Genomic DNA, 27,633 nt, shown 5'->3' with positions numbered 1-27,633 from the left:
TTACACTAAAGGGAAAAAAAATCCTGCTAGCACTCTCCCCAATATCCACAAGACAGAATGCAAGGATTCTTTCATTCTGTGCATTTGTATGGGCTCTATTGTTATGCTTGTTACTGATGGATAGCTGGCATGCTATGAGTTAGATGAATATGCAGAAGTTACTTGCTTCAGTAGTTTATCTCCAGTGTTACTGTCTAGCAACATAGCTCAAACTTCAGGAAAAAAAAAAGTAAGTAAAATGGATAAATACAAGTAAAATTACAGAAGGACTTTGCAAAGACATTGAGGTTATAACATGGTCATGTGTTTAAATAGCTGCAGGTCACTTACAGTCTTAATATTCAGGGGTGTTATAAACTATAGGACAGGCTGAACAAGAGCCTAAGACTGTCTACAAAGAAAGATAACAATGGCATTTGTCTAAATGTTGCTAATATCCTACACATTTTGACTTTATTAATGTTAACGCTTTTCAGAAAAATGATCTTCAGAGTCAGGGGTTTAAAAGTAAAATTTCATTTTTTCATGTTAAATTCCATGTTACTTCATGTTATGCCACCACTAATTTTATAACCAGACGGGAAGAGTTGTAAATCTCTACACAAAGAGAATTTTCTTAGTTTACAATACAAACATAAACTAAAGCCCACTTTCATTTTGATCTTTGTCCAAAAATAAATAGGACCTTTCTTTAAAAAAAATACTTCTGAGTCTCTCAAAATAAAAAGATGAATATTATCTTTCTTACCTACTGAAGCCCTGATCATGTTTCAGAATTCTGGCATTTGTGCATTAGCTGATGGCTGGTGAATTTCCATGAGCATTTTTGCTCCAAACTAAAGTAAACCTTTGAAATAAATCTCTTGATCATTCAGACTTACTGCACTTTTGTTCAAATTAAGACACATCTTGGTACAAACTAGATAACTTCTGGATAAAAATAAGCTGAGGATGAACTACATGAATTGCCACTTAGTCCATCCAACCAGACAAGATCTTGTGTGAAGCAAAAATCTTTGAGATACATTTTGTGTGGGTGCTGGTTCCTCAGTATCAGCTGGTGCATTCTACAGATCCACTCTTACAGATTCAATTTATTTGGTAACATAGATTTAACTCGTGTCCCCAAGCTAATCAATACAAGATATGGAGAAACTACCCAAGACTAAGTGAGTGCCGCCATGTTTAGTCAGCCTTCTTTCCCTAAACTTTAATTAATTTTTCCAGTTCTTATAGGAAGAGCAGAAGTGACTTATGCAGTCAGGTGTCCAAAACCAAGGAAGAAATTATGCAGAATGGTAGTGTGAAGTATGAGAGGATGATCTCACTTTTGGAGTAGCTCTTTGTGATACTTATATCAAGATTTATATTTATACTACTTACATGGCATAAATATGCCACATTGTTATGCTTGTTATGCATACCTCTCATAGTCTACAACCATTGAAAAGTCTAGGTGCTAGAAAATAAGTCTTTACATAGTTAGCACAAAAGCAGGGCAGAGAGATTATAGAAATAGAAGAAATGAGCTACCAAGGAGTGGAAGCAAAAGAGAGAAATGTCTGAGCAAAAATTTCAATTGCGTATGGCCTGCTGTGTTGTTAATCATCTTTTAAACAAATAACCTCCAAATTATATTCATAGAGTGTAGCGTATCACTATGTGTATATATGTATACGCACAAAAAAACATGTGAGGCCTACAGGAGCATTACAATTACAAAATAATGCCTGAATAAAAGTTGCGTTCTCCCATACAACTTTTTTGTTGTTGTTTTTAACTGTCTTCACTGAAACACATTCAGCCATCACTTGCTCCAGTGTGAAAAAATAAATAAATTATAAAGAACAAGCAAAATGATGACAAATTGAATTTCAGTTGAAGTCACTGAGAGATTTCCATTTACATTAATAGATTTTGAGGTGATCCTAACCTAAGTGATTGATAAGGCAAGGCATGAGATAGGCAATGTGAAGTTAAAAGAATCATGATAGAAATTAAAAATTATTTGTTAGTGCATTTGGTTTATGAAATATGGTCTATTTAAATAGATTTTTCACTATCCAGTTAAAATTTTTTAAAGAGGAAAGAAATTGAGAAAATTGTAACTCAAGAATGAATTATTCAAGAGAAAAATTTTGGTATGAAAGAAGGGTTAAAGGAGTGAACAAGAAGTAATTTTCTAAACATTGGTTTAAACTCTTAACAGTGTATTTATTCCTGTAAAGGCCAGTACTTTCTCCTGAATACATGATCATGAAAATATTCACTATAATTTTGTCTAAACTAAAAAAAAATTAATATTTCAAAACATTTTATATATGAAAGAGATGAGAAAGGGTGCGTACATTATTCAATACCTGTTATAGATAAATCTTGTATGTAGAGTGCCACCTGAAATTCCATCTGTTTTTTTCCTTCAAGATTCTCATAAAATGCATATTTTTTTTTAAATACTTGGCTATGTAAAATTCATTTGCCCTTTCTTTTGGAAACATTTGCTAGCTGTTTTGCAACATCCATTAGTAATGTATATGATTTACATGTTTAATTTTTTTTTTTTTTAATCCTCCCTGTCTCACCAAGAAAAGAATGATTCTAAAATGGGCATATGGAAAACAAGTGGATGTATGCTTGTGTTTAAAACCAGCAGCTGGGGGAGCTTCATTTGATTATTTACTTTTGCACTGATAAATAATCCAGATTTTCTTCTCATATGTGCTCTGATTCCTATGTCTTGACCTTTAGTGTTTTCATCCTTAAACCTTCATTGAACTGACCCAGTTTCATATGGAGGGAGGTCAGCTTTGCTTTAGTGGTGTTTTCTGTCGAGATCATCAGTTGCTCTTCTTCAGCATCAGCTGGAGTTACTGGGATCGACCATTTCTTAGGTGTTCCTAGTTTATAAAAAGAGATGATTCTGATTCACTTCCATGATCTGTGTTTGAGGTTCTGTGGCTTAAATGATAAACAAATGTAATGCTCATCTGCAGCTGCTGTTGTGCTGCAAGACAGCTAAAAGATAGAGTGTTGCCATTAAAGTCACTACATTGACTGAATGCTGTTTACAAATTGTACTGTTGAGTTACTTTCTACCCTTTTATTTCTTTGTCTGGGTTTCCTTTCCTCTAAGTAGGTATGATAATGCCCTGAGTAAATTAATATAGAGTTATCATCTGCAGCTCTTCTACGAACATGGTTTTGTAGAATCGGCGTATCATTAACTTTCCAGTTTCAAAGTCCGTAATACCTGCAGGACAGGCATAGAGTTGTTACTCAAATCCTATATACACCCCACAGCGCTGATATGTGTTGCTAATTTGCTATTGCCGTGACTAGATTATTGCTTTGCTTGTTCACAGGGAAAGTACTTTTTATTCTTTTCACAGCAGGCAGTACTGCTCAGCAAGGGAATGTAGGAGTTTTCATGGACCAAGTAGAGAAAGGGCTGGTATCTGCTGCCCTGGTGTGGCATGGCACGTTTCCTTCTCCTGTGGGAGAAAGGTAGCTGTAGCAGAAGTGTCAGTCCACAAAACTTAGTAATGCTGGGAGTACAAAGGTTTATTTGCACTTTTGGGAAGTCATCTGGCAGTACCTTACAACCTTCCCTCAGTGGTTCTGGTGTGTCTTTGTGGTTGTGCTGAGGAGGGGTGTGTGTTAGAGCATTGCATTGCAGTGACGGGGAGAAGTATCCTCCAGCTGAGATGGGTAACTGCGTCTTTGTAACCTGTCTGTAGATAGGCATGCATCTTTTTCTTATTTGTGCTTTGTACAGTCCAGCCTGGCTGGAACACCTACTCATCTGCTGATCAACATTTATCTTTAGTTTACTATCTCTGCTTTACCAGGTCAGAGTTTTTTCTAAAAAAGAAAAATCCCAAGGAATGCCATATTCCATGGTCAGATCCACAGGGCTGTTAATAATCGAGTCACATCAGTCCCAACATTTTTACCTGAGGTCCATAGTATTAGCACAGCTGACTACAAAATAGACGCTACAGGAAGTCAGAAGGGCTACACCACTACTAGCTGCAGCTGGTGTATCAAATTTAAAAGAAAGTAAATTACCGTTTCTCCAGGTACCAGCTGTTCCAGTAATGAAAACCTCAATATGTCGAAGTATTGGTTAAAACAAACTAATCTTATTTTTATCTTATGGGAGATCAGCGTCATAAAGCCTTATTAATTATGACGGCTAACATCAGTCTAAGTGGGTCATTAAGTTAATGAACAAATTAGCAAAGAAATCTTGATGCATTTATGAATTTCAAAATCTTTAGCAGGGGTGTGTCACTGTTTCTGTCCTTTTTAAAATATATATATATATATTTATAGCAAATTTAGTATTCAATTGAATTCTTAAAAAAAAAAAAAAATGATCCTGAAAAGATTGTAAGTGTGCTGGGAAACATTTTATTCATGATTTCATTGCAAGAAATTTCATTCTGTGACAGGTGTTTAGCATCCCACAACACCAATTCATGCTTTGTGTAAATATATCATTAAAATGAAAAATATGCACTTTTAGGGCACACGTATAGTAAATCAAAAGCTTGTTTTTGCTTAAATATTTTCCTTTGTCTGTTCTGGATGATTTTTCAAGCATATTTTGCAGCACTCAAAACAATGCCAGCTGGATGCCAGCGAGGGATGAATCTATTCTGAAAGCTTAAAAAGGTCCACTATAAGTGAATGCCTTATTCTTTTCATACCCCTAAGCCAGTCTCTCAAAAGACCTAGTTTTAGAGTAAAAGATGTAGCTCTAAATTGGATCTCTTAGCAGCTCAACAAGGATAGCTGTTTCCCTGTGCAAGTGTGGAAGGTGAGAGTAGGAATGGGAAGCTCTGCACAAAGCCTTTTTCTTTTCCTGTTCTTATTGAGTCAAACTCCCCATTGTTCTTTTAATGGAACAAGCTCTATGGGACTGGTGGCTGGTACAAATAGACATGCCCTGCTGTGGATATGGGTTTTGGCAGTTACTTGTTATCCCCTATACATAAATAAAGTGCAACACTACAGAGCACAGCCTTGCATGTCTTCCCACAGGTGGCTTGCACACTGTGTTTGCAGAGGCTGTATATGCTATGTTCATATATTCACATGCTGTGTTCTTCATATTCACGTGCTCTGATCATTGTCCAGAAAGTAGAACTTGTCTTCTGAGTGAGACTGCAAAATATACCTTGTCCTAGTGCTCTGTTTGCATAACGCAATATCTGCATAGTGAGACCACTCTCATAAGGCAGTTTTCACTGCACTGAATCTATACAATACATGTCTGTGGAAGATAAATCACCTTCAGATATCCTTGAAAGAAATGAGATTTTGTAATAACTCATTTTACACTGAAAATAAGTATTTTAATAATAATTATTATTTTTCTAGAATTAGAAACACTATCTTTCCACAGATTCAGTAGTTTTTATATCTAAAGTAAAGTACTCTCTTTAAAAAGATGATTAACAAAAATAACTCCTGTTTTGTGGCTTGCTCATTTTTGGCAAATTCATTAGTCAATAAGTGTAATTACCTGTTCATTCTTTGATTTGGTTTAAGCAAAAGCACTCTGTTTGTACCTTATGTTCCTGAATGAATTGGATTCCTGAAGTAATTGATTTATTGTCCTATGTAAATTAGACTGCATTATCCTTTATTGTTAAATCCAGTTCAATTTATGGTGCAAATATTGCTAGAATAAGAGCTTCATTAACAAACAGATGCTAATTAGTTTAGGATTAACTGATCTAATTCTGGATAGATAGCATTGTTCTGTGATCTTACTAATGAACTTGTAGTTTCCATAAGTATGCCTTTCATGTATAGTTAAAATTCATCGACTTTCGCTGGATTATGTTTCTTAAAGTGACTTATTCACAGCAGAGATTCTGTGTTATTCAGTGAATGAAAATATTTTTTGTCATAACAAAATAGAAATGTCGTCTTTATCATTAGTCATAAGTGTTTACACTGTCTTTTTAGAGAGGGACAAACATGTTTCTCTATCCTGGTTTCTAAATTTGGAGCAAGTGTCATAAGATGATGAACTTGACAATTATGTTGCAAATCCATGAAAACATACAGGCAGACTGCAAAGGAAATAGATGATGTTTGATGCCTAGGAGGTCTACAGCCAATAAATTTATTATTATTTAAAATCCAAGCCTGTTCTTACATTCAAAAAGGGCATGTGCAAATTATCTGTCATGCCAAAAGAATATGTTTTAGGGAAATTGCTAAAAAATGCTTCCTTTTTTGAAAATTACTTCCTTGATTATGATCATCAGCTACTGTGAATCCAGGTGAATTTAGCTGTCAATAGCTGCAACATTTATCAGTGAATGGAGCCTTACTTCTGTGAACATTAATAAATAGATAAAACCCCTGTCACATAATAAGTAATGCCTGCACCAGTAGAAGGATTTCACAGTAATTTGTCTAATTGAAGGCTTATTTTTAAAACTGCAAAAAACATTATTTGGTTGAGTTTAGCCCACCTCTTGAATCTTGAAGTAATCAAAGAGTATTATTTGAGGTTCTGGAAAATCATATATATATATATGTGTATATATGTATATATATACATATATACATACATATGTATGTGGTGAATGATTTCCATGCAAGAAAAAATTTTTCTTGTTTACATTTTGACATCTTTGCTTTGTTAAAACTTAAAAGTGGAAAGAAAACTTACCTAAGTATGTGAATTGAAATGAAAGAAATGTTTACTCTCACTCTGCAGGAGAGTACCCTGCTGGTACTGTGTGGGAGAGTACTCTGCTAGTACTCACAAGGCCCTAATTGTTATTGAATTATATTGGAGACAATGGGAGTTTTGCCATTGACTTCCTCAAGGCCCAGATTTAACCTTTATAGACACATTTATGTTTCTCTGGAGCCTGGAGAGATTTTGCTCTTGTAAATTATTTTCCCCAGGACTTCTGTGAGAACCATGTGCGGAAGGATTAGAAACAAATTAACACCTCTGTTATTTCACTGAGCAGCTCTATCAGAAAAGAGATGGAATAGAAACCCACCCAGACACAGCTCCTCTAACCTGCTGCCTCCTTTTTCCCTCTTCAAAGTCTCTGCAGCAATAATCTCGTTGCCCTCTCTCTCTGGGGTAAGATGACTCTGTGTGTGCTTCACCTCCTTCCCCACGCAGCAACAGCAGAGGTGGCTATTGTTTCATCTCATCAGTATAAAACATAAGTAGGGCCACAGTTACAGATAACTGATATGTTACCATAGCCATGCAATCATTTCTGTTCCAAACTACACAGCTCTTTAATTTCTTTAGTTCAGAATACTGGACTGTATACTCCACTGATTGATTCTTATGAACATTTTTCTTTATCCATTAAAAAATGAGTAAATCTTGCAAGTAAATGCTATATCTAGAAGACAACCACTTGTAAACTCAACACATTTTTTTATCTAATTGCAATGGGACAATCCAGTAGAAACAGTCCACATTCAGATTTATGATTAAATTGCTCCATTTGAGCAGAAATGATTTAGGCTTGAGCTGTAGAAGATATTTTTCTTTTGCTTGTTGGTACAGAGGTGTGAAATTTTTATTAAAAAGAAGGCATAGCAATATTACAATATTCTTACACAGTGCAGTTAATGATATGTGAAATACAAATGTACCAGTAGCTTACGACACATACAGGATTTCTGTGGTTTGATTAATTCTGCATAGAGCTGTATAAACACTGCTTGTTTTAAATAATCCAAGCTTGAAGAACAAATTCTGTCTGATACTTTACCTATGCCTTAAGAACCTACTTTTATCCGATCCAGAGATTGATTAATGAAAATACTAAGAGAGAAATTTTCTTATGTTTGCAAAACTTCCAACAATTTTTCAGTTAAGTCAAGCTAGATGAAAATGCAAACTATGCGGTATGTCACTTTTCTGTAATATACTGATTTACTTGTTCTATTTATTATACTCTCTAACTTACTATGCTTTAATATCATCAATACCACCTCATATACGTCTATTGAAATGACTGGTTCTTGGAGGACTAAATTTTATCTTATAAGTATAGTTAGGTAAAGAATAGCAGATTTGACCCCATTCTTATTATTTCTAATACTCCAAAACTGGAAATAAAACTCATATGTCTGACAGCTATAGCCATAATTTTTTTCTGATTCTAAGGAAGCTTGAAGTTAATACGTTTTATTTTTTTTCCAAGGAGGCCTTCTCCCTCTTCTGGAATACCTCTACTTCCACCACTGATTTTAGTCATTGTTCTGCATAGGAAATGGTGTGAGGCTGAAGTGCTGACACCATGGTGCAGGAGATGGTGTGCACATAGGCCAGCAAAACATGTACTTCTTAAGCACTTTCATTCCTTCCTCCAGAATCACTACATCAAATCAGCTACTTCAAAACTGTGTTTCTGTTCCTCTTTCTGTAGCATCTCTTCATTAATTGCATTCTCTTTTATCTTTGTTGAACATACTTACTACATTCAGGCCACAAAATTTCATAAATTGCTACTCTGCTTTTCACTAATCTCTTCCAATACTGTATTTACTAGATTTTTTGTTGGTCCCAGAGACAAAGAATGCAAGTTGATTAGACTAGAAACCAGCTTCAGCCAGTAGTTCAAAAAAAAAAAAAAAAAGTAGATTATTTATAAAAAGTATTTATAAAAAGTACATATTATTTAGATTAGATTGAATTATACCTAGACCTCAGAGTTGCAGGAAGTTTGATTCAAGCACTGTAGCAAATGCACACCATGATACAGTTTCATGCCCAAATAACATTCAACCTGAAACCATTTTGAATGTTTCAGCAACATAAAAGAACATGTTGAAAAAGTACAACACAACCTTCTCTTACGCTTCTGAAACCTAAGGAAATTCAACAGTTACTGTGTGAAAATGTGATTTCATTAATAGAGTTTTTTAAATGTTTTTTTTTTTTTTTTTTTCCTGAGGAACTTTTGCAGCTAGAACTTGATTGTGCATTCTTAGAATTGAGACATCTGTGCACTGGGTACAGAGAAGTCTTACAGCTTCTCTGCTGTACCATCCATTGCTGTATCTCTTACACATTAAGCATTATTGATTCATGACTGCTAGATTACTTTGCACTTTATTTTATGTTATAGTGTGTTTGCTTGTCTGCATTTTTTGGGCCAAGGTAAAATTAAGACAAGGAGATTAAAAATTCAGAAGATATTCTGTTCCACTCATAAAATTCTATGCCTTTAAATGTCTGAAAATTATCCCTCTAATATATGTATATTTTTACCTCTATTATAAAATCTAAGATGATTTTTTTTTTCCTATTCAGAAAAAAGAAGTGGTCACATAGCTTATGATAGTGTGCCTTGTCACAGTGATAGACAGACTAAGGCAGATTCTTTTTACTCTGTCATTCCCCACCTGCTCTAAAGTGTCATTATCAAACAAAAAGAGACACCTTAACTGACAGTGCGTTACAACAAGTGTAATTTGCAGAACGCTTTTTTTTTATTTAACATAGCATTAAATTTAAATACATGAGGAAGAGAGTTTTTATATTCATTTGCAATACAGTCAGTGAAGAAAAAAAAAAAAGAAATCAAAAAATGTTTTAAGATCAAAAAGAAGAAAGCTTAATCAGCACCAACAGAATTTAATAGGCCTTTTCTCTAGACCTCCCCCCACCCATGATCAGCTTGGAACTGAAGAGCATACTGAAATAAATAAAAAATGAAACAGCAGAAGATTTATTTGCTACTTAAAGTTCCAATCAATGTCAAATTAAGCATAAGCTTGTATAATCGGTTTAGAATCTTTGACCTCTCCAAATGCAATGGACTTAAACTGATACTCTTTTGGCATATGTTTCCAAGAATGTCTTTATCTGACAAGGAAGAGACCCTACAGCTCTAGTCTTTCTTTTTGTTTTCAAACTACAGGAACCATTTATTTTTGGTTGATGACAGAGCTTCTGTTGAGGACACTTGCAGTTTGTGTATTTTTCATCAGTGATTCTTATTAATTATTATTATTATCTTTTGGGTATGCACACAAGAAAGATTTCAGGATAGGTGGACCACTGGGTAGTGCAACAGGAGTCTATAGGGTGATCTGTGTCCTTCCATGTCTCCGTGTCTGCATGTCATAAAACTGTGGCTGCCTAAAGTAGTGTAAACCGAATTCAGGGAGTCTTATGGATGATGTGCTTCTGAGCACTAAGTTATGCCTTTGACTTTCAGGAGGAGCGGCGTCTGGACATTTTGCTGAGTCAGGGAGACAGAGTCAGGTTAGAGATTCTCTTTGTGCATGTCCAGGAGCACAATATCTTTGGAACAGCTATGGCTATGTAAGTCAGCTAACCTGTAACCTCAGTTTTCTGTTTTGGGGACTGCTTAACAGTAGGAGATAATTGGCTTCATGACTACTATGGTTATAAGTGTTTATGGGTACTTGGTTGAAGACAGATTTCTCCTCCAAGGTCCAGTTGTGGTATGGAAGTGAATATTACTCCCCAGCTCCTCTTCACTGTCCCTCGTACAGGTCACTGCCTTCTCAAAAGAGCAATTCCAGGAGGAAATTTGTTTTTCGCAATTAATTTCAGAAGAGCCAAGCTAACAAAGGCCAGCTGTTAAACTGCTTTACCTAGATGGGACATTACGATGGAGATAAGTTCAAAGGAATTGAGTTGCCTCCAGCCATTTGGGGCAGAGAAGTGAACGCTACCTCAGGAAGGAGCTGGAGGGTGCTCAGAGTCGTGATCCCCTCCTGCAGCAGTTGTCGTTCCCAGCCCGCCTCTTTGTGGTGGTGGCTGTCCACAGGCAGATGTTGTCCTGTCTGCCACTTCAGAAGCAGAGTGGCACATGACACGCTATCTTCCCTGTGACATATCCATAGCTAATCCTACAGCCTACACAAAGGTATTCCCACTGGCATCAGTAGGGCAGTTCCTGTGAGGGAAAAAATGGCCCTGGAATTGAGCAACTGTAGCTATAGCTTCCATGGGAAATTAAATCTCAAGAAAAACATTGTCCATAATGCCATGACCCATTATTAGATGGTATGAGAAATCTCATAGATCGATCCTCTTGGATTTGGTATTCAAGCATATGTCCCCTGTGGCTAATGGTATTTTCAGTGTAAAGCCTAGGTAGTTAACATATAAAAAATAAGGAAAATAAACCATATTATTTCGTACCCTGTAGCTTAAGACATCATATAGTACAATTCTACAGAACATGGTTTACCTTCACACAACCTTGGAAGAAAATAGATCTTGGCATTTCACTTCGCAAGCACAAACACCTTATTTTACACCAAAAATATCTAACCTTGCCAACAGCTTAATTTCAGTGGCACTTTGCAATAGAACATTCCTCTTTGTTCTTAACTTCAGCAGCAGTTATCTGGAGATCTTCACAGAAACAGTCCTGATAAATACAGTCAGGCAGTCCATAGAAATTATAAACTCTCTGCTAATAGGTGTCTTAGAAATTATATTGCAGATGTAGCATGTTTTATATGTTTTATCATAAGTCACTAGGATCTTTTTTATTATATTTATTCTTACAGCATAATTCATATTTTCCTGCACTGATCTTTTATATATGTTATGGAAGGGATACAGCAGGGAACATAATGCAAAATAATATATTCTGGTCAGTATGTGGCATCCAGAGAGATGCAGATCTTGCTATTCTTACAGTGATTTGTATTTCAAAAGGGAAATGCTACAATCATATATTCTACCTAAAAAGAGCACCACACCTTTGTACTTGCTGTTTTAATAAATTAATTACAGCAACACCATTGGGTGTTTTGCAGATATTGTACAATTAAATAGCAAGAATGTGGAATTTTATTGTAATATTTTCTTTCCTTCATTCAGTTTTCAGAATTAAAAAGTATTGCCTTGTAAAGGAATACTAGTACGTGCTGCTTAAAGCTGTGATGATTTTTCCTCAGTCCCTTGGTTATGGCAGCTTCCCTTTTCTCATTTCTCAGTTTCAGCCATCAACATTATTCTCCCACATAGCCACCAGGATTCCAGCCAGACACTGGTACAGAGGAGGCACCAGTGCTTTCACAGGTATAAAATCAAACCAGCTCCACTGGTGCCGGCTGAAATGCATTCATTTATGAAAAGCAGTGTCTTGCACAGATTCCTTTGAACCAGAAGGTAGTTTACCATGAATTTTAAGCACATGATAGTAAAAAGTAAGGAAAAAAACACATCTGTACATAGGGGTACATGGCACAGCCTTGCCTTTCCAACCTGATGCGTTGAGGTCTTTTGACCTCAGGGTTTCAGAAACAATCCCCCTTCTCTTTTTCTGTTATTTAAAAAAATATATATTTAAAAATTAATTAAAAAGAAATTATAAAAATGTAATGAGATGGAGAAAGCATTTTCCACTGAGCTGCCACCACTAGCTGCATACTTTATTGTAGCTGGTATTACTTCAGCAAGATATATAAAAATGCATTTGAGAAATGAGAAGTTGAAATTTGTTATATTTCTGCAAGTGCTGTCTTTTGTTACTGTCTAATGGCCAATACTGGAATCTGTTATTTGAAACTGTGATTGTGTGGCTACTGTACTGTGGTAATATCTAGAGGCTTCAATGGATCTGTGGTCTCATCAGCTGTTCCCATGTTCAGCAGAACAGCAGGGCTTTGAAAAATATCCCACATTCCCAAGCAGGAGCAAAAGTGGGTGAGCACCACAGCAGAGTGCTGCAGAAAGCCTCTGGGTCCGCATCTCAACATGACTGTACCTGCACCCAAAAGCTGGCAGTCTGAAATTCACAAGGCAGGTGTGACAATATGGAAATTTCTGATGAGAACTGTTGCTAAAAATTTAGAAAAAAATATTGTATCTGATACCTAACACAGTTCTTATGACAAGATCTCTACTGAAGACGTCTAATTCATAAAATAATATTCTGTTGAGTTAGTGTACATAATTAAGTGAATAAGTGAAGTGATTCTGGCAGGAATACAAAGCAAAAAACAAACAAACAAAATCTTTTACTCTAGTGTATACTGTGTCTCTATTAGCAGTCTGTACTTGTCCAAGTGAAGTCTCAGAAACTGAAGTTTAAAAGAGAGTGGGAAGCACAACTCTTGCTTATGAATTGTACCTGCACAGAGAGTAATGTACAATGCTGCTCTTAATAGACTTTGTAAAAGAACACCTGCTGATTAGTCTGGCAGTACTGAATAGTTCAAAAAGTATTTTCACATACTTTAGAAAATACTATTAAATAAATACTACTAAACTTCTAAAGCTTAAGAGAGATCAGGACACAATATTTCTGTGTGCATCAACTCTGGCTGAAGTGATAATGCAAAAATTAGAATTCATCAAAAATATATGAAACTTGTAACTCACCTGTATAATTACTTGTATAATCAAGTTATAAGGAAATGTTGTTGATAGATTCTTATTCTTTTAATATTCTACTAGTGGAAGTTTATTTTTACATTTAGCAACTTTTTTTTTAATTTTATTTTTTTGTCCTGTCTATGTGCAGTTATTTAGGAATTTATTTGGAAAGAAAAAAATAATTATTTTGGAATGTGCTTTTGCAAGTGTTATTTTTTAATTCAGGGTAATGCAACAAAAATATTTTTCTGGAGGAGAATAGAAAAATAAAAATACATAGCCCCTCAAGTCAGTTACGCTCAGATGAGGATTCATTGAACTGACCAGGTCAGGTACTGTTTTTATTCCTCACTAATGACTTATTTGCCATCAATATTACTAACTGGCAACCACTCTCATTATTGGAAAAGTCTGGTCTGACTTAGTATGTTTAAACTAAATCCCTGTGACAGAAGGAGATACTGTTTTTATTTAATTGGATAATCAGTGATTTAATTTAAATAAAACTCAGCTTTATTTGCCAAGCAAATCATTAAGGAAAAAAAAAAAGTAGAAAACCTTCTTATTTAGTTCTTCTTGAGCAAGAAAGTATTCTAATCTAAATTGAACAGTATACTGAAGGTACTTCCAAATGTAGAACTATGCTGTTTATTGTCATTTCTATAAAAAAGTTAGAAAGAAAAGAATGCCAATTCTTGGAAGTAGATACTTTGCAAACATAGGAAAAGAAGCTATGTATAGCTTGCTAGCTCAAATATATATATATTTATATTTATTTATTATATTTATATATCATAAATTTATATATATATATTACTTATTATATTTATATATATTTATATAATACATGTATATATATAGTTTTGGTTTATTATGTATCTATATATATATCCTTTAATTGAAGTATTTAATTATTGTTTTATATTGTCATAGGACTAAGGAAGCCTATTCATGAATGGGCATCTCTTCTAAAAGTCCTATACAAAACTACTACAGAGATACCCTTCTTATTGAAGATAGTATTCAGTCTTATAAGGAAATACAACCATCTTTTCCAAATGACTTCTATAAACCATTATTATTTTCCTTTTTTATTCATCTTTCTTTAACCCCATCATTTTAGTTGCTATTTCTTTCGATATACCTATTTTGTAGTAGTGTCCTAACTCCTCTTGACATGAGCTTTAGTCTGTGATCTTGCCTGATTAATGCACATAAACCGAGTATTCAGAAGGGGCCTTTAGTCATTCAAAATTTTGTATCAAGAAACACTTACATGGAGTATTTCATGAGCAGATTTTGCCTTGTCTCTAAATGTTCTCTGGAAGGTGTGTCGGTGTGTGCATGTGGTGGAGACAGGAGGAAAGAAAAAATATTTGATTTGATTAGCAGCAATTGCATTGTTGTTGTTTTCGTTAGTTGATTTCCTGAATTAAAGTTTATGACCCCACCACCTTGTATCTTGGGAAATTTTTTTTTAATGGGAACTAAAAATTGCATTTGTATAAAAGCCATAAATGAGAATCTAATGATCAGTTTTTAAATGAAACTGTGCAGTCTGTGTGGATCATAGAATGCTTACCAATAGAAAATACGTGTTATATAAGTATATTACGAATCTTTATAAATAAGCGTCTCTGAAAAGAGGAATGTTTGAAATAGAATCTTCTTAGGTGGTTGGTATCAAAGGTTCCTCTAGGCTCGTTTACACCCTTCCTTCCCGTAGAGGCCATCGATGTTTCACCACACAGACTTTTGCAGTAAGGTATTGCCATAGTATCTCTGCTTGAATCTGCTTTTTCCATACATCAGTGATGGTTTTTCCTTTTCTCAGTTCAGGCTGTCATTCCTTGTTTGCAGTCTTAGGCAATACAGAGGCTGAGACTGTTTTTTTTGTTTGTTTTTTTACTTCTTGAATAGCTTTCACTGAACATGTTATACAATAAAGAGAGGGGAAGACCTGGTAGTTACAGAGCTACAGAGCAAATGGAAATACTTAGAAGTAGATACAGGCAGAGTAAATAATGTAAATAATGGAATAAGGTCCTAAAACATGCTGCGTAATGAAAACTACTGTATAGGTATCGGATTTTTCACTAGTACAATTGTGTGTGAAGAGAAGGGTTAATATCATGGAACATTCAGCAATGTTTTGTAGTCCAGCTATGGAATGCAATATAGCATTTAAATTGATCTACTAGCAATAAATAAAGTGAAGAATGATTTTTGTAAGCCTGTGAAATTGGCAATGGAATAAAACTTAGAATCTCAGAGTATATCACCATGTGAATATATCAATTCGGGGATGTTCAACATTTCTTGAATTTTAAAACTTTTTTATTTCCTCCTCTTTTCATTCTCTACCTTTTATTTTTTTTTATTTTATTGGTTGTTTACAGAGTGGAAATTCAGAAAGTGAATGAGACCATTTGTGATACAACTTTTAAATATCCGTATTGCTGTCAAATTAATATCACAGCAATTTCAAGTGAATGCCATAGCCTTTGTTCTTATATATCCTGTATAGTGGTTATTTAATTTTAAGTCTAGAATATTTTACAATTTAAATATTTGGTTGGGTTGGTTGGTTGTTGTGTTGTTTTTTCTTCTGCTTTCTTTAATGTCTTCAACGGTTTGATTTTGAAAATATCCTAATAAAACATTGTGAGTTTTTTTTTTAAATCCTACCTCTTTTTTTTTTTTTTTTCTTAGAATTTTAGAAGAATTAGACTTCCTGCAGAATTAATTCTAGAGGTACCTTGTAAACACTTATAAGAGTTTACCAAATCAGATAAATGGGTTTTGTTTTTAAAAATGGAAGTAAGGAAGGAGAGGAAGTGCTATGGCCTGCCATAACATTTATTGCTAAAATACAAATAACCATACCACTTTCTGGGAATTAGACATAACTGCCTGAAGATTTACACAATGTTTTTCACACTAGTCTCCATCTTATTATTCATACTTGATTTTTTTTATCAGTCATTCCTTTGCCAAATGTGTTACTGTTTGCACACATTAGCAAGAATTATAGATCATGTATCTTTATCTGCCATCACAGAAAAATATCCATGATTTTCTGCATTAACAGTTCGCCGCAACAAATCATAAATTTTACACTTGAGGCAGATTTGCCCAAAGATCTGACACTAAAAATTGTCTCTGTGTTACTTAGGTAGAGAATATAACAGAACAGATCTGAGCAATGCTAGAAATGAATCCTTTGCATTTTCAAACCTTTGTGGCATTTTTAACGTCTAGGATTTACAGCAAAAAAAAATACAATCATTTGTACCACAATGTTACAGTAAATTCAAGTAATTCTGAAAAGTAAATGGGGGGGGGGGAGGGGGCACAGATAAAATTTGAGCACTTGTTTTCTTGTCCTGCAGTTTTACTTGAATAGCAAAGAGTGGGAATTAGAAAATACAACCAATATGCAAAAGTACAAGCAACAAGGAAAAATGGGGTACCAGAACAAAACTACTGCTGCACACAGTGTCAGAAAAAGTAGTCTCTTGCAAATCTTCTGTCTGATTTTCAACACACAAAAAAAGTACCTTTTCTTCCAGAGCTGCTTGTAGCACATAAATCCAAGACACACTAGCAGGCACTTATTCTTTAGCCTAAACTGTTTTCTTGAAAGTTTAAAGCATTCAAAGTCAAGACTACTTTCTAGTGCTGTGCAAGTCCAACCAATGCTAGTTCTTCTCTGTCCTTTCATCTGAATGTCAATATTGCATGCCTTTTTATTGCTGGAGAATTTAGTTCAATTTAAATTAAAGCAATCAGCGATTTAACTATACTAATTAGACACTTTGTAATGTTGAATTACCCCACAAATTGCATATCTCAATGTGGATTACAAATAAGTATGCATTTGCCCATTGTCCAGCAATGGCATCTGAGGAGCTTATAACAAAGTGAGTAGCTTAGGATGGTTTGATGAAATAAACACAATGTGACAGATTCCAGCTAATGCAAAACAATACAATTCTGGTTAAATCAATGAAATGGTTCCGAGGTTATACCAGCTGGGTGATGTTTCTGAAGTAAGCATAGTAAACGCATCTATAACTGTAGAATTGCTAATGCTGCCAATTACAGTTTTTTTACTCCAGTACATTTGAAAAAGATGCACTTGTGCTTCTCTTCTTATTTCCTTCTTCCTCTCTCTTAGGAGTCCTTGTTTTGCTTTATTCATTTTGTATTTTTTACTTTTTTCCACAACTAGGGGAAACGGCTAGAATTATTTCTCTGTAGTATAATCCAAGCATTCAGATAACACACACAATGCAGCCTGATTTGTTACTAGTTGAATGTAAACCCTTCAGCTGGCAATCAGAAAGACACTCAACCATCTCGGCTTTAGTGCCAAGTCTGATGAGAGGAGATGGGAGTAGAGACAATATTCTTGGCATGCTTCCCTATCGACAAATCCCTGCTTAGATACATTCTTTTGCTCTGTGATATTCCTACTTCCAGGAGTATGGAACAAGGTTGACTTCACAATAAAGCGCAGACTTTTTTTTTTTTTTTAATACAGTGACACAAATAAAAAAATGGTGAGATTCTCTTTCTAAAATTACATATTTCTTTGGTCTTTCTCAGCATATTTTTGATTTATTATTTTGTTTCACTATGTGTGTGTCTGTAAGCCTCTATCTGATAATGGAAAATACCAATGAAAATACCAAATTTTAACTGAGCAAGGTATAATGGAACAGCAGGATGCTTGTGAGCCACTTAAATTAAAATGATGAGGAAGAAATAGATGTTAATTATCTCAGGCTGCATTATCTTTTTATTTCGCAAGGAAGGAATATTTAACTCCCCAGGAGGAAAAGAATTAACTTCCTTTGAATTTTTCCACAGTGAACCGATGCTCAAGAAGCAAAATGCTTTACTTCTGACTCAAAAGATAATTTGAAAACCTGTGTAGGGGGCAACCAGATGAAAGATCAGAATCCAGTATATTCACTGAGCAGGAATGATGAGATGAAAAAGTAGACAAAGAAGAGACTATGTTCACGTTCACTCTGTCCCACAAACCATGACCTCCTCCACAGTCACAAGGACCTATTTTCAATTTCAAGGCAGTAGCTATAAATGTTAATAATTGCCTTTACCTCTTTCTCTGTATCTTAGCTTCTTGCCCCATTACCAAAGCCATTTAGTTTCTCAGTAATTCATTTTCTACATAATCTAATTTCATGTCCCATGTTTCCTCTATTGTGTTTCACCTTGGGCAGTACATCATGTAAATAAAGCTTATATCCATAATCTCTTTACTATACTGCTTAAGGGAATTCACTCTTGAAAACTCCATTCCAACCTGCGTCCATTATAGCAGATCTCTTTAGTCCTCATTAGATGGGACAAGCAGGTAAGTATTTTAAAAGCTGTTTCAGCATTGGTGATGTAACCTTGAATATATATATTCAGAACTTCTAGTTGTATTTAAAGGATGAGCATGAAACAGATAAAGGCATATGAGAAAGAAGTTCATCAGACGGTATTTCTATTTCAAAAATTCCTACATTTAAATAGTGTTAAATGCTACATTATAGTAGAGAATGATTAAAAGGATAAAAATCTCCAATAACTTGAACACAAGTATTTTCTAAAAGAAGGAATAGAGATTTAACATTCAAATAGGCTGGAAAATATTTTTATTGGTATTGAAGGTGGAAATGATTGAATTAGAACTGATTTTTTTTTCTATATTTTTCCAATGAGGAGGAGAATGCCTAGCTTCACACTGTCCTCTGAGTACCTTAAGACAGAAACAAATTACCAAATATTTGTGGAAAGGAAGCAGTATTTTTAACTTCTGTTTAGCATAAACTATGATTGAGGAGGAGTATATTGTCCTTTTTAAACCACGTTTGACTTTGAGTTTGAGTTTAGGATTTCAACAAGCTCTTATGTGTGAAATGAAAATTAGCTGATTCTCTTCTACTTCTGTGAAAGGCAAATGCCTATGAAGGTTTTTGACACCCTCTCATGTCGTCTCACATTTGTTTGATGTGGCTATTGGTGTTTTTCCATTATTTGGTCTTTAATTTCAGTTTCTAATGAATTGAAGCCCTGCTTCATTGCAGTGTTAATAGTGAGCAGTGTTCATGCGAGAAAACAGGTAGAATTTTGAAATGCTCTCTGTCCAAAATACCAGGTGGAAGTAAAAACATTAATTAACATTCTACCCACATTTTTGTGTGCACTTAGAAGCAGTTAAGGTCTTAGGAAATTGATTCCTCCAACGCCTTTTATTTTACATCAGAGAAAAAAATAATAATAATAATTGCTTTCCAGCCTAGAGAAAGCCATTAATGTTCCTTTCCTACCTTTTCTCTTTTTGTTCTCAAGCTACATTCTGACTTGGACAAGGGAGTGGGCACTGTTAAATATACCCTTTCAGGAGATGGTGCCGGCACTGTTTTTACCATTGATGAGACCACAGGAGACATTCATGCCATAAGGAGCCTAGATCGAGAAGAAAAACCTTTCTACACACTCCGGGCTCAGGCTGTGGATGTTGACACCAAGAAACCACTAGAGCCTGAATCAGAGTTCATCATCAAAGTGCAGGACATTAATGATAATGAGCCAAAATTCCTGGATGGGCCTTACGTTGCCAGTGTCCCAGAAATGTCTCCAGTGGGTGAGTAAGAAGCTTTAAACACTTGGTAACTAATTGCATATTACTTAATTGTCTCAATATGCATTTCCTGCTGAGGAAGGACAGAGAAGGCTGATATGAAAATATAAGTTATTATTAGAAATGTCTCACTCCATGCTTAAAATATATATATTACAGTTTTATTTTAGCTTTTTCTTACTTAGAAACTCATTGTCTTGTATAAATGAGAGCCTTTAACTTTTAATCACTGTGGATGCGAGAAGGAAAAAAAAAAAAAAAAAAAGATGCTCAAAGCAGGGATTCTGTGTACTCCAAAACCTTGTATTCACATGAGGAAGAACATTCCCATCTCTTCCTAGATCATGTTCATTGTTTGCTATAGCAAATTAGATGGTACAACATCTTGCCATTTATTGCTCCTGACTGTGTTGCTGTTAAATTTACGGCATTTGCGTGATTCCATAGTTGTGATCTGGGGGAGAATTCTTTGTCCTGCTACATTATGGGTGCTGAATGTAATGATTGCCCTCACCTGGCTTGCCACAATGCAAGAACAGGCTCAGCAAGACTTGTCTGAGGTCTCAAAAACCTATTGTTCAAGAAAACATTGAGTGCACTGAATTCCTTAGTCAGGAAAAAAAAATAAAAAAAGGAGATTGACTGGAAACATAGTAAGTTTCCAAGTCCATAAAGGTTACTTACTGTATAGAGGAGAAAATCTTCTACTCTCCAGAGAAAGGTAGGCTGTAGTGGGGATAGTGAAGCACTGGAATAGGTTTTTGTTTGGGGAATTTTCACACATGATAGACAGTTATCAGGACAGACATAAACAGCATTGACCCTGCTGGAGAATAGAGTAAATGGTTCTTTGGGGTCTTTGCCTGCTGGCTGATTCTGCAGTGGTCCTGAGCAGTGCATTTGCAACACAAATTGTGTCTTGCTACCAGATGGCACTTCGGGCTTCCTTGCAGGAGGCAGAAACTAATTCCATGCTGGGCTGGGAAAACAAGTGCTAGTTTGTTTAGACTATTGCCATTTCCTCTCCTAAACTAAGCTGTCTTGTCCCAGTACTTCAGAAGCCATTGTGAGTCATTTAATGCTCCCTATAGTAGCTACCTGATTCAGAAGTTTTCTGACCATGAAATGTGCAGAGGGATTCAGCTATACAGCTCAGGTGGTGATGTTTTGAAAGATAATCCTGGAGGCAACTAGGTAGCTACACAAATTACTATAAGGAATTAAGGGGATAGTATTTTAAATTTTGTGATAAAGAGTTGTAGGATGTGATAAAATGTGACATGAGTAGACATAGAGAGATGTTCACGTTAATCTTATACGTGTGTAAAGACAAGTTCAGTATAGTCACCTACAGAGATGCATCTGTAGATTCACATTATAGGTGCACTATTGTTGTTGTCCCAATAAGAAATGCCTGATGATAATACTGTTATGTCATTTTCAGATGGAAAACATTTGATATATTTTCAAGTCTATTTCTGTGGCAAGTTTAAAATAGAATTTTCTCTATAGTGGGTGTATGTTTGGCTGTTAAATTGTTTTTAAGACTTGATCAGAGAGAAACAAGCAAAATAATAATGAGTGATTCTCTTTACACAATGAAACCCACTTTGTCTTCCATTAAAAAAAAAAAAAAAAAAAAAAAAGAAAGAAAAAATAAATATGTGTATGTAATATCAAGCAAAATGCTAACAGTGGTTTAATTTCATGGGGAATTCTTTTCAAGTTGTACCGTGCACCGTGGCTTTTACATTGACTGGGATTTGCATGACTGAGATGCAACCAACTATTACGCATCATGCATACATCTGTTTAAAAGAAATACTTTTAGATGTATTCTCCCTTGTAAAAGCAACAGCAAATGCCATGGCAAAAATGCATACTTTTGATCTTCACATTATTCAGGCATATTCATCACTTCCAAAAGCAGTATTCATAACACTTCTTATTTTCCTCTATAGCAAAAACTAAAGATGGGTAAAAATTGATCAGAAAAGTCAAGGCAAGGAAACAGTGCTCTAAATAGAGGCCTAAACTCCAATTAGTGGTAACTAAAGCAGATAAGAAATTTTGCTGTTGGGTTGCAGCAAAAATATTCCAAAAATGCCTTCTGCCATCTGTGATGTGCCAGGAGATGGTGTCTTCTCAGGTATCGTTCTCACCACATCCTTGCTTGCTCTTATCCCTGTTCTTCCTACCTTATGCAAGCACTGATTTCTCAGAGGATCTGATACTACTGCTCCTTATCATTAGTACGGTTTAATGGCACCTATAGCAATGCCTACACCTACCATTACCTAAGGATAACATAGAAAATCACTTTGATTTTTTAGCTGGTGCAGTATATGGTTGCCTTGGCTTAGGCAAAAACTTTAATAAACTCTTCCTCTCATCTATTTTTTTTTAAACTTTCATTTTTTAGTTGTCAGCTTTAAATTCCCAAATGTCCTTCTTCACTTGCTATATTTTTGCAACAGTAGTTATGAACTGCACTCGTGCATTGTTTCACTTTTGCAGGAAAAGTAATACAAAATTATTATTTTTACCCCTTACAAGTCTTTCCTATGAGTCTGACAGGCTCTTGTGACCAGTGGCTTGTTGTCTTTTATTGTTGCATGACACTTACATGCAACAATTAACAGAGTTTTGTAGAAGCTTATCATAAGTTGATTGGTAATGATGAGCAGAATATAGAGATCAGAATTCATATTGAAAGGGGAACAGAGGGAAGAGAAAGAGCAAGTAATACCCCCAAGAGAACACCCAATGTAAATACACGGTATATATTCCATTTGGACACTGCAATTAAGTGAATTGTACAGAACACCTCTGAAGCACCACACTGCAGTTGTGGGAGAGGACTGTGCGGAGCTGGGAAGCCTTGGGAAGCAAGGTGTGCTTTAGACCACTTACACACAGTTTAGAAATTTTCATAGCTAACCATTCTCAGTTTTGTAGCAGCTCTGGTCTTCCTACTAATTGCTGTCCCTGAAGCCTTGGTGGCTGAAAATACACCTTAATGTTCATTCCCAGATTTGGAGCTCCAGTCCCAGGGCTGCAATAAAGTTGTGTGTCAACATTATCCTGGACCCTGGTGATAGCAAAAGATATAAATTCCTAGGATCCTCAATATCAGGTTTTCTCAACATATATAAGGTTTAGAGATATCTGTAGTATCCACATTTCTCATACTATATATTTTCTAAGAACTTTGTTGTGCTATTGTCCATGCATGTTTTAGGTGAAATTTATTTTTTTTTCCCTTTAAATTTGTTTTGAGGTTCTATTAAAGTTTCCCCTATAGTTTCTGTAGACTGGGGATTTTGTTAGTTTTATTGGGTGGTTTTTTGTTTGTTTGTTTGTTTTTTGGTTGGTTTTCCGTCTGATCAATACTACTCCTTAAAAAAGATTATGGTAATACTTTTAGCTTTTTCTGAAGATAATATGAGGACTGCCATTTTTACTCAATGGTGTATTTCTTACTGGGAGCCAAATTTCTTCATGTGCTTTTTACTCAGAAAAAAATAATAACATTAGCAGGATATTTACTATGCTCTAAAACTCTTAATTTAAGACCGGGATGCCTACCTATTTTATGTCAAAGGCTTGAATGGCTAATTAGCCTCACTCCTTTCACACGTGCACTCTAATCTGCTCATATATAGAGGAGATATATGCAGACCTGTCACAGATACAAACAAAAGAGATGTTGTCTTGAAAAGTCCATTTGTTACAGACTGGTGTAACATGCAGGCTAATGTACCCGTGTATCACCTCCATTATTTTGGATACTTTCTTAGTGTGCATAGTTTATATATTATAGTGGAAGGATATTGGTACCTCTGAAACTGGCAGTGTATTCCTCAGATAACCAGTGGGGTGGGGGTTACAGAATACTATATGGTGAAGAATTCGTTTTGGAAGGAACAATTATGTGAAATTCCCTACAGAGAAACTCAGCAGATGGAGTCAGATTACAAAATAGAACTAATATTTTAAGAACACAAATTGCTATGCTGTTACCCTGTGCCCAATAAGAGACTTATAAAAGCTTAAGGACTGGATTTCTATATTGTTTTTCTGGTATAGGATTGGTTTAACCAATATCTTAATCTGAAAATATATTCTTGACTTAATATGAATTCCAGAATGTAGCACAAACTAGAAATGGAATCTCAATGTATGAGGACTGAGAAGGGGGGGGGTGTAATTTCCCCATTTGTAAGTTAGTATTAGCAAAATATGTTGTCCTTCAGTATAGTTTAATCAACTGTGTTGTTGCTTCTGGTGGCTGTGCCAGCTTTTCTTGCAACAGAGCTCATGTAAGCATGCAAATACATCGTGAGTTTAAACCAAGGTTATCCCCTTACTGGAAGTATCAGTCCAGATGACTGAGAGTTGGGGCATACCAGCATTAAACACACATTCAAGAAAAGATCTCATTATGTATTTGATACATATTTACACATAAAAATGTGTACAGAACTACATCTGCATTTCTCATGCATTTCTTTCACTGAATATGCTGGTTTTAATTGAACATATTGTTAACAATGTATTGCATGTGACAAATTTATAACTTCTATTGCCACAATTTGCTAGTTGATTTCTAAGGTGTTGCCATATGCCTCTATGCTTATATGCAGGTGAGCTAGGACTGTACTAAACCCACCAATTCCCTAACATATAGATACCATATGTTCTTTCCTAGACAATTTCATTACCTTTCCACTAGATTAGCTCTTTATTGCTTTGGGGGGCTCTACAAACTACAGTTCACCATAGCAATTATTCTGCCTTTTTAGTTATTAATTAAATAGTAATGGAATATACTCACATTAAATAGTATTACTGATTATGGTTGAATTCTATTAGAAACAGCCTCAATTGTAACACTATACTGTAACACTAAAATGCTCTATGACACTAGCAAGTTGGTATCAGGTTATTTTTACTGGGTGTCCTCCATGGTGCAAGGCAGGTACTACAAGTGTGTTACGGATATCACAGAATCACAGAATCATAGAATATCCCAAGTTGGAAGAGATCCACAAGGATCATCGAGTCCAACTCCTGGGTCCCCAAAGGACCACCCGAAAAAATCAGAACATGTATATGAGAGTGTTGTCTAAACACCTTTTGAACTCCAGCAGGCTTAGTGCCATGACCACTTCCCCGGGGAGCCTGTTCCAGTGCCCAGCCACCGTGAGGTACTGTCTGTCTAGATTTTCTGGCAGTTTTCCTTTTGAAGTGAATACTTCATTATGGCTTGCTTTTACCGTTGAAAAAGGCTTATATTTAAACATTAGCAAGTTGTACATACGTTAATGTATCCAGTAGTTTCATGTAAAAGGATAACGTTTTGTAGAAAGCTAACCTGACGAGCTGGTGTGCAGGCAGAAATTCAGGAACCTGCACACAGGCTGAGCATCACCTAGTGCCGCCTGCCCGTGTATAGCCAGGAGCTGGCACACTTCCATAGGGAGATACCTGGCGGTATATTCTGTGCAGCCTCTGTCTACAGTCCTTCCATCTACACCCTGATCTCATGCTTTTTCCTGGTGTTATCAAATCCTCAGAGACAGTGGTGGGAATTGGATATAATATTCAAGATAGAAATGTACTATATTTGTATGGTAGGATAATAATGGCTCTTGTTTATTTTCTTTTCCATATCTAATACTTCCCATCAATCATTTTCCCTCCTTTGTCCATGGATGATAACTGAGATGATACTTCTGGAGGATTTTCCACAGTGATTCCATGATCAAGAGTTGATAGGTAATTGAGGTACCCATCTCTTTGAATGTACTGATCAAGTATTTTTTCCTAGCCATATTACTTTGTATTTGTTAGAGCAAGATCTCCTGTTCCCAGTTATTTGGTAGTCATGATTCCCCTGCAACATCTTGCAGTCAAGTGTTTCATTATGTCAAGCTGTCACCTGCTTATATATTCTCTTCTACTGGCAATCTATGAGTTCAAGTTCAAGTGAGATGCCGATGGCGATCTCCCTCTAGTACAAAAATTGTCCATTTATTCCTACCATTTGGGTGTTACAAGGCTGTTCTCTCTTATGATTTTTTTTCAATCATTTATTTTTTAATGAGCCTTTGGTTAGGAACCTTGCTGAAAGCTTTTTGGAAATTTAAATACAGTTTATCCATGTAGATAATCTAGAGTGATATAGCTGGCAATTCACCCAACAGTAGGAATTGCAAAGAGTGGCTTCCCTTTACAACACTGTACAGACTCCTCCCTTCTGGTGTTGTATACACATGTTCTTTGATGCCATACTTTATTACAGAGCCTACCAATATGTCCAGCACCTGAGCCAGGCCTGGTGACTTCATCGTGATGACCACTTTTCATAGAAATTCGTGTCATATAGCTGTGTTTCAGTTCTCCATTCTGGGACAACATCAGATGGCAGTTTACACACCACAGTTGATGTTTCAAGAATGTCTCAGTGTCTTGTTTAGAACTGATTTGTTAATTGCAGATCTTGTCTTTTTGATTCTCTCTTTTTTTTTTTTTTTTTTTCAGTTGTAGATAAAAACAGCTACTGCACTGACCATCAGACTAGGTTTTGTAGCCTTTATAGAAAAAGGCGAGTTTTAAGAGAGGATCATAAGGAAAGGCAGGTTATGGCTGCTTGCCCTTTTGTCAAAGAGTCTTTCCAATGTAGAAGGAGTATTGCACACACACACAAAACAACAATAAAAAAAAATCAAAAAAACCCTCACTGAGATGTTGAGAGAAAATTACAAGTAGGCAGTAAAAGCTTTTGAAAAAAAAGTGTTTCTTGACATTATGATAGATCACTAGGCAACCTAGGCAGCTTCAACTACCATGAAAAAACTTACAGACAAAACCATTTTAGATCAAAAGGGAGAAAGAAAACAATGCAGAGAATCAAGGCTTGCATGGTTAAAGGATTGGGGCTATTGTCATACTGGCTGTGAGTTTTATTTCACACACTTTGGCTGTTAGAAATAATCAGCAAAACAAGGAAATTTGCCAAATATTGTTAGCCAGGAGAATCTTTGTAAAATGAAAGCAATGATGGATGTAACCCTACAAACATGCACACAGCATAATGTCCGAGAAGCTTTTGCTGCTAAAAGGTTGAGACACTAAATAAATGTTTTCTGCAAGCTGGTTTCACAGTCCCAAAATGTCAGTGTCAGTGCTGAATTCATGCAAAACATTTAAGTCTTACTTCTTGTATATCCAGATATACTTTACTGTGTTTAACTGGATGTGGGCAAAGTTAAAAAATTATCTCCCAGCAGATAAAACTACTACATTTCTATCCACACTGACTTTACTCCAGTCCAGTAGCATAAGTAAGTAACATCTGATCACAAACAAGTCTTCTGATACAGACCCCTTTTAGCAGGTTAACAAGACAATACTTTATTATTAATATTATTATTTTATTGAGATTCGGATATTTGGTTTTGCTCTGAATGTGTATGTTGGTTATTTTTACGATGCTGAGTATTAGTTCCTTTAGTATATCCTGAGAAGCTTATTGGTACTGCATTGTGGTTTGCATAATCCTCTATAGGTTCAGTATATGTTGCATTAGAGT

The 27,633-nt window shown here is 35.5% G+C and overlaps 1 protein-coding gene across 13 annotated transcripts in view; it reads left to right on the top strand.

The window, feature by feature from the left end:
- CDH12 (cadherin 12) overlaps positions 1-27,633 on the top strand; it is a 564,885-nt gene that overhangs the window by 421,458 nt on the left and 115,794 nt on the right. For all 13 annotated transcript variants that reach the window (XM_066992499.1, XM_066992497.1, XM_066992498.1 and 10 more), the window contains one exon: positions 19,745-20,039. In XM_066992499.1, the coding sequence (XP_066848600.1) occupies positions 20,027-20,039 (13 nt within the window). In that variant the 5' untranslated portion in view covers positions 19,745-20,026. The remainder of the gene's footprint in view (positions 1-19,744; positions 20,040-27,633) is intronic.

Source organism: Anser cygnoides, chromosome 2 (assembly GCF_040182565.1).
Source record: "Anser cygnoides isolate HZ-2024a breed goose chromosome 2, Taihu_goose_T2T_genome, whole genome shotgun sequence".
NCBI classification, from domain to species: domain Eukaryota; kingdom Metazoa; phylum Chordata; class Aves; order Anseriformes; family Anatidae; genus Anser; species Anser cygnoides.
This window is presented reverse-complemented; position numbering and strand designations above follow the sequence as displayed.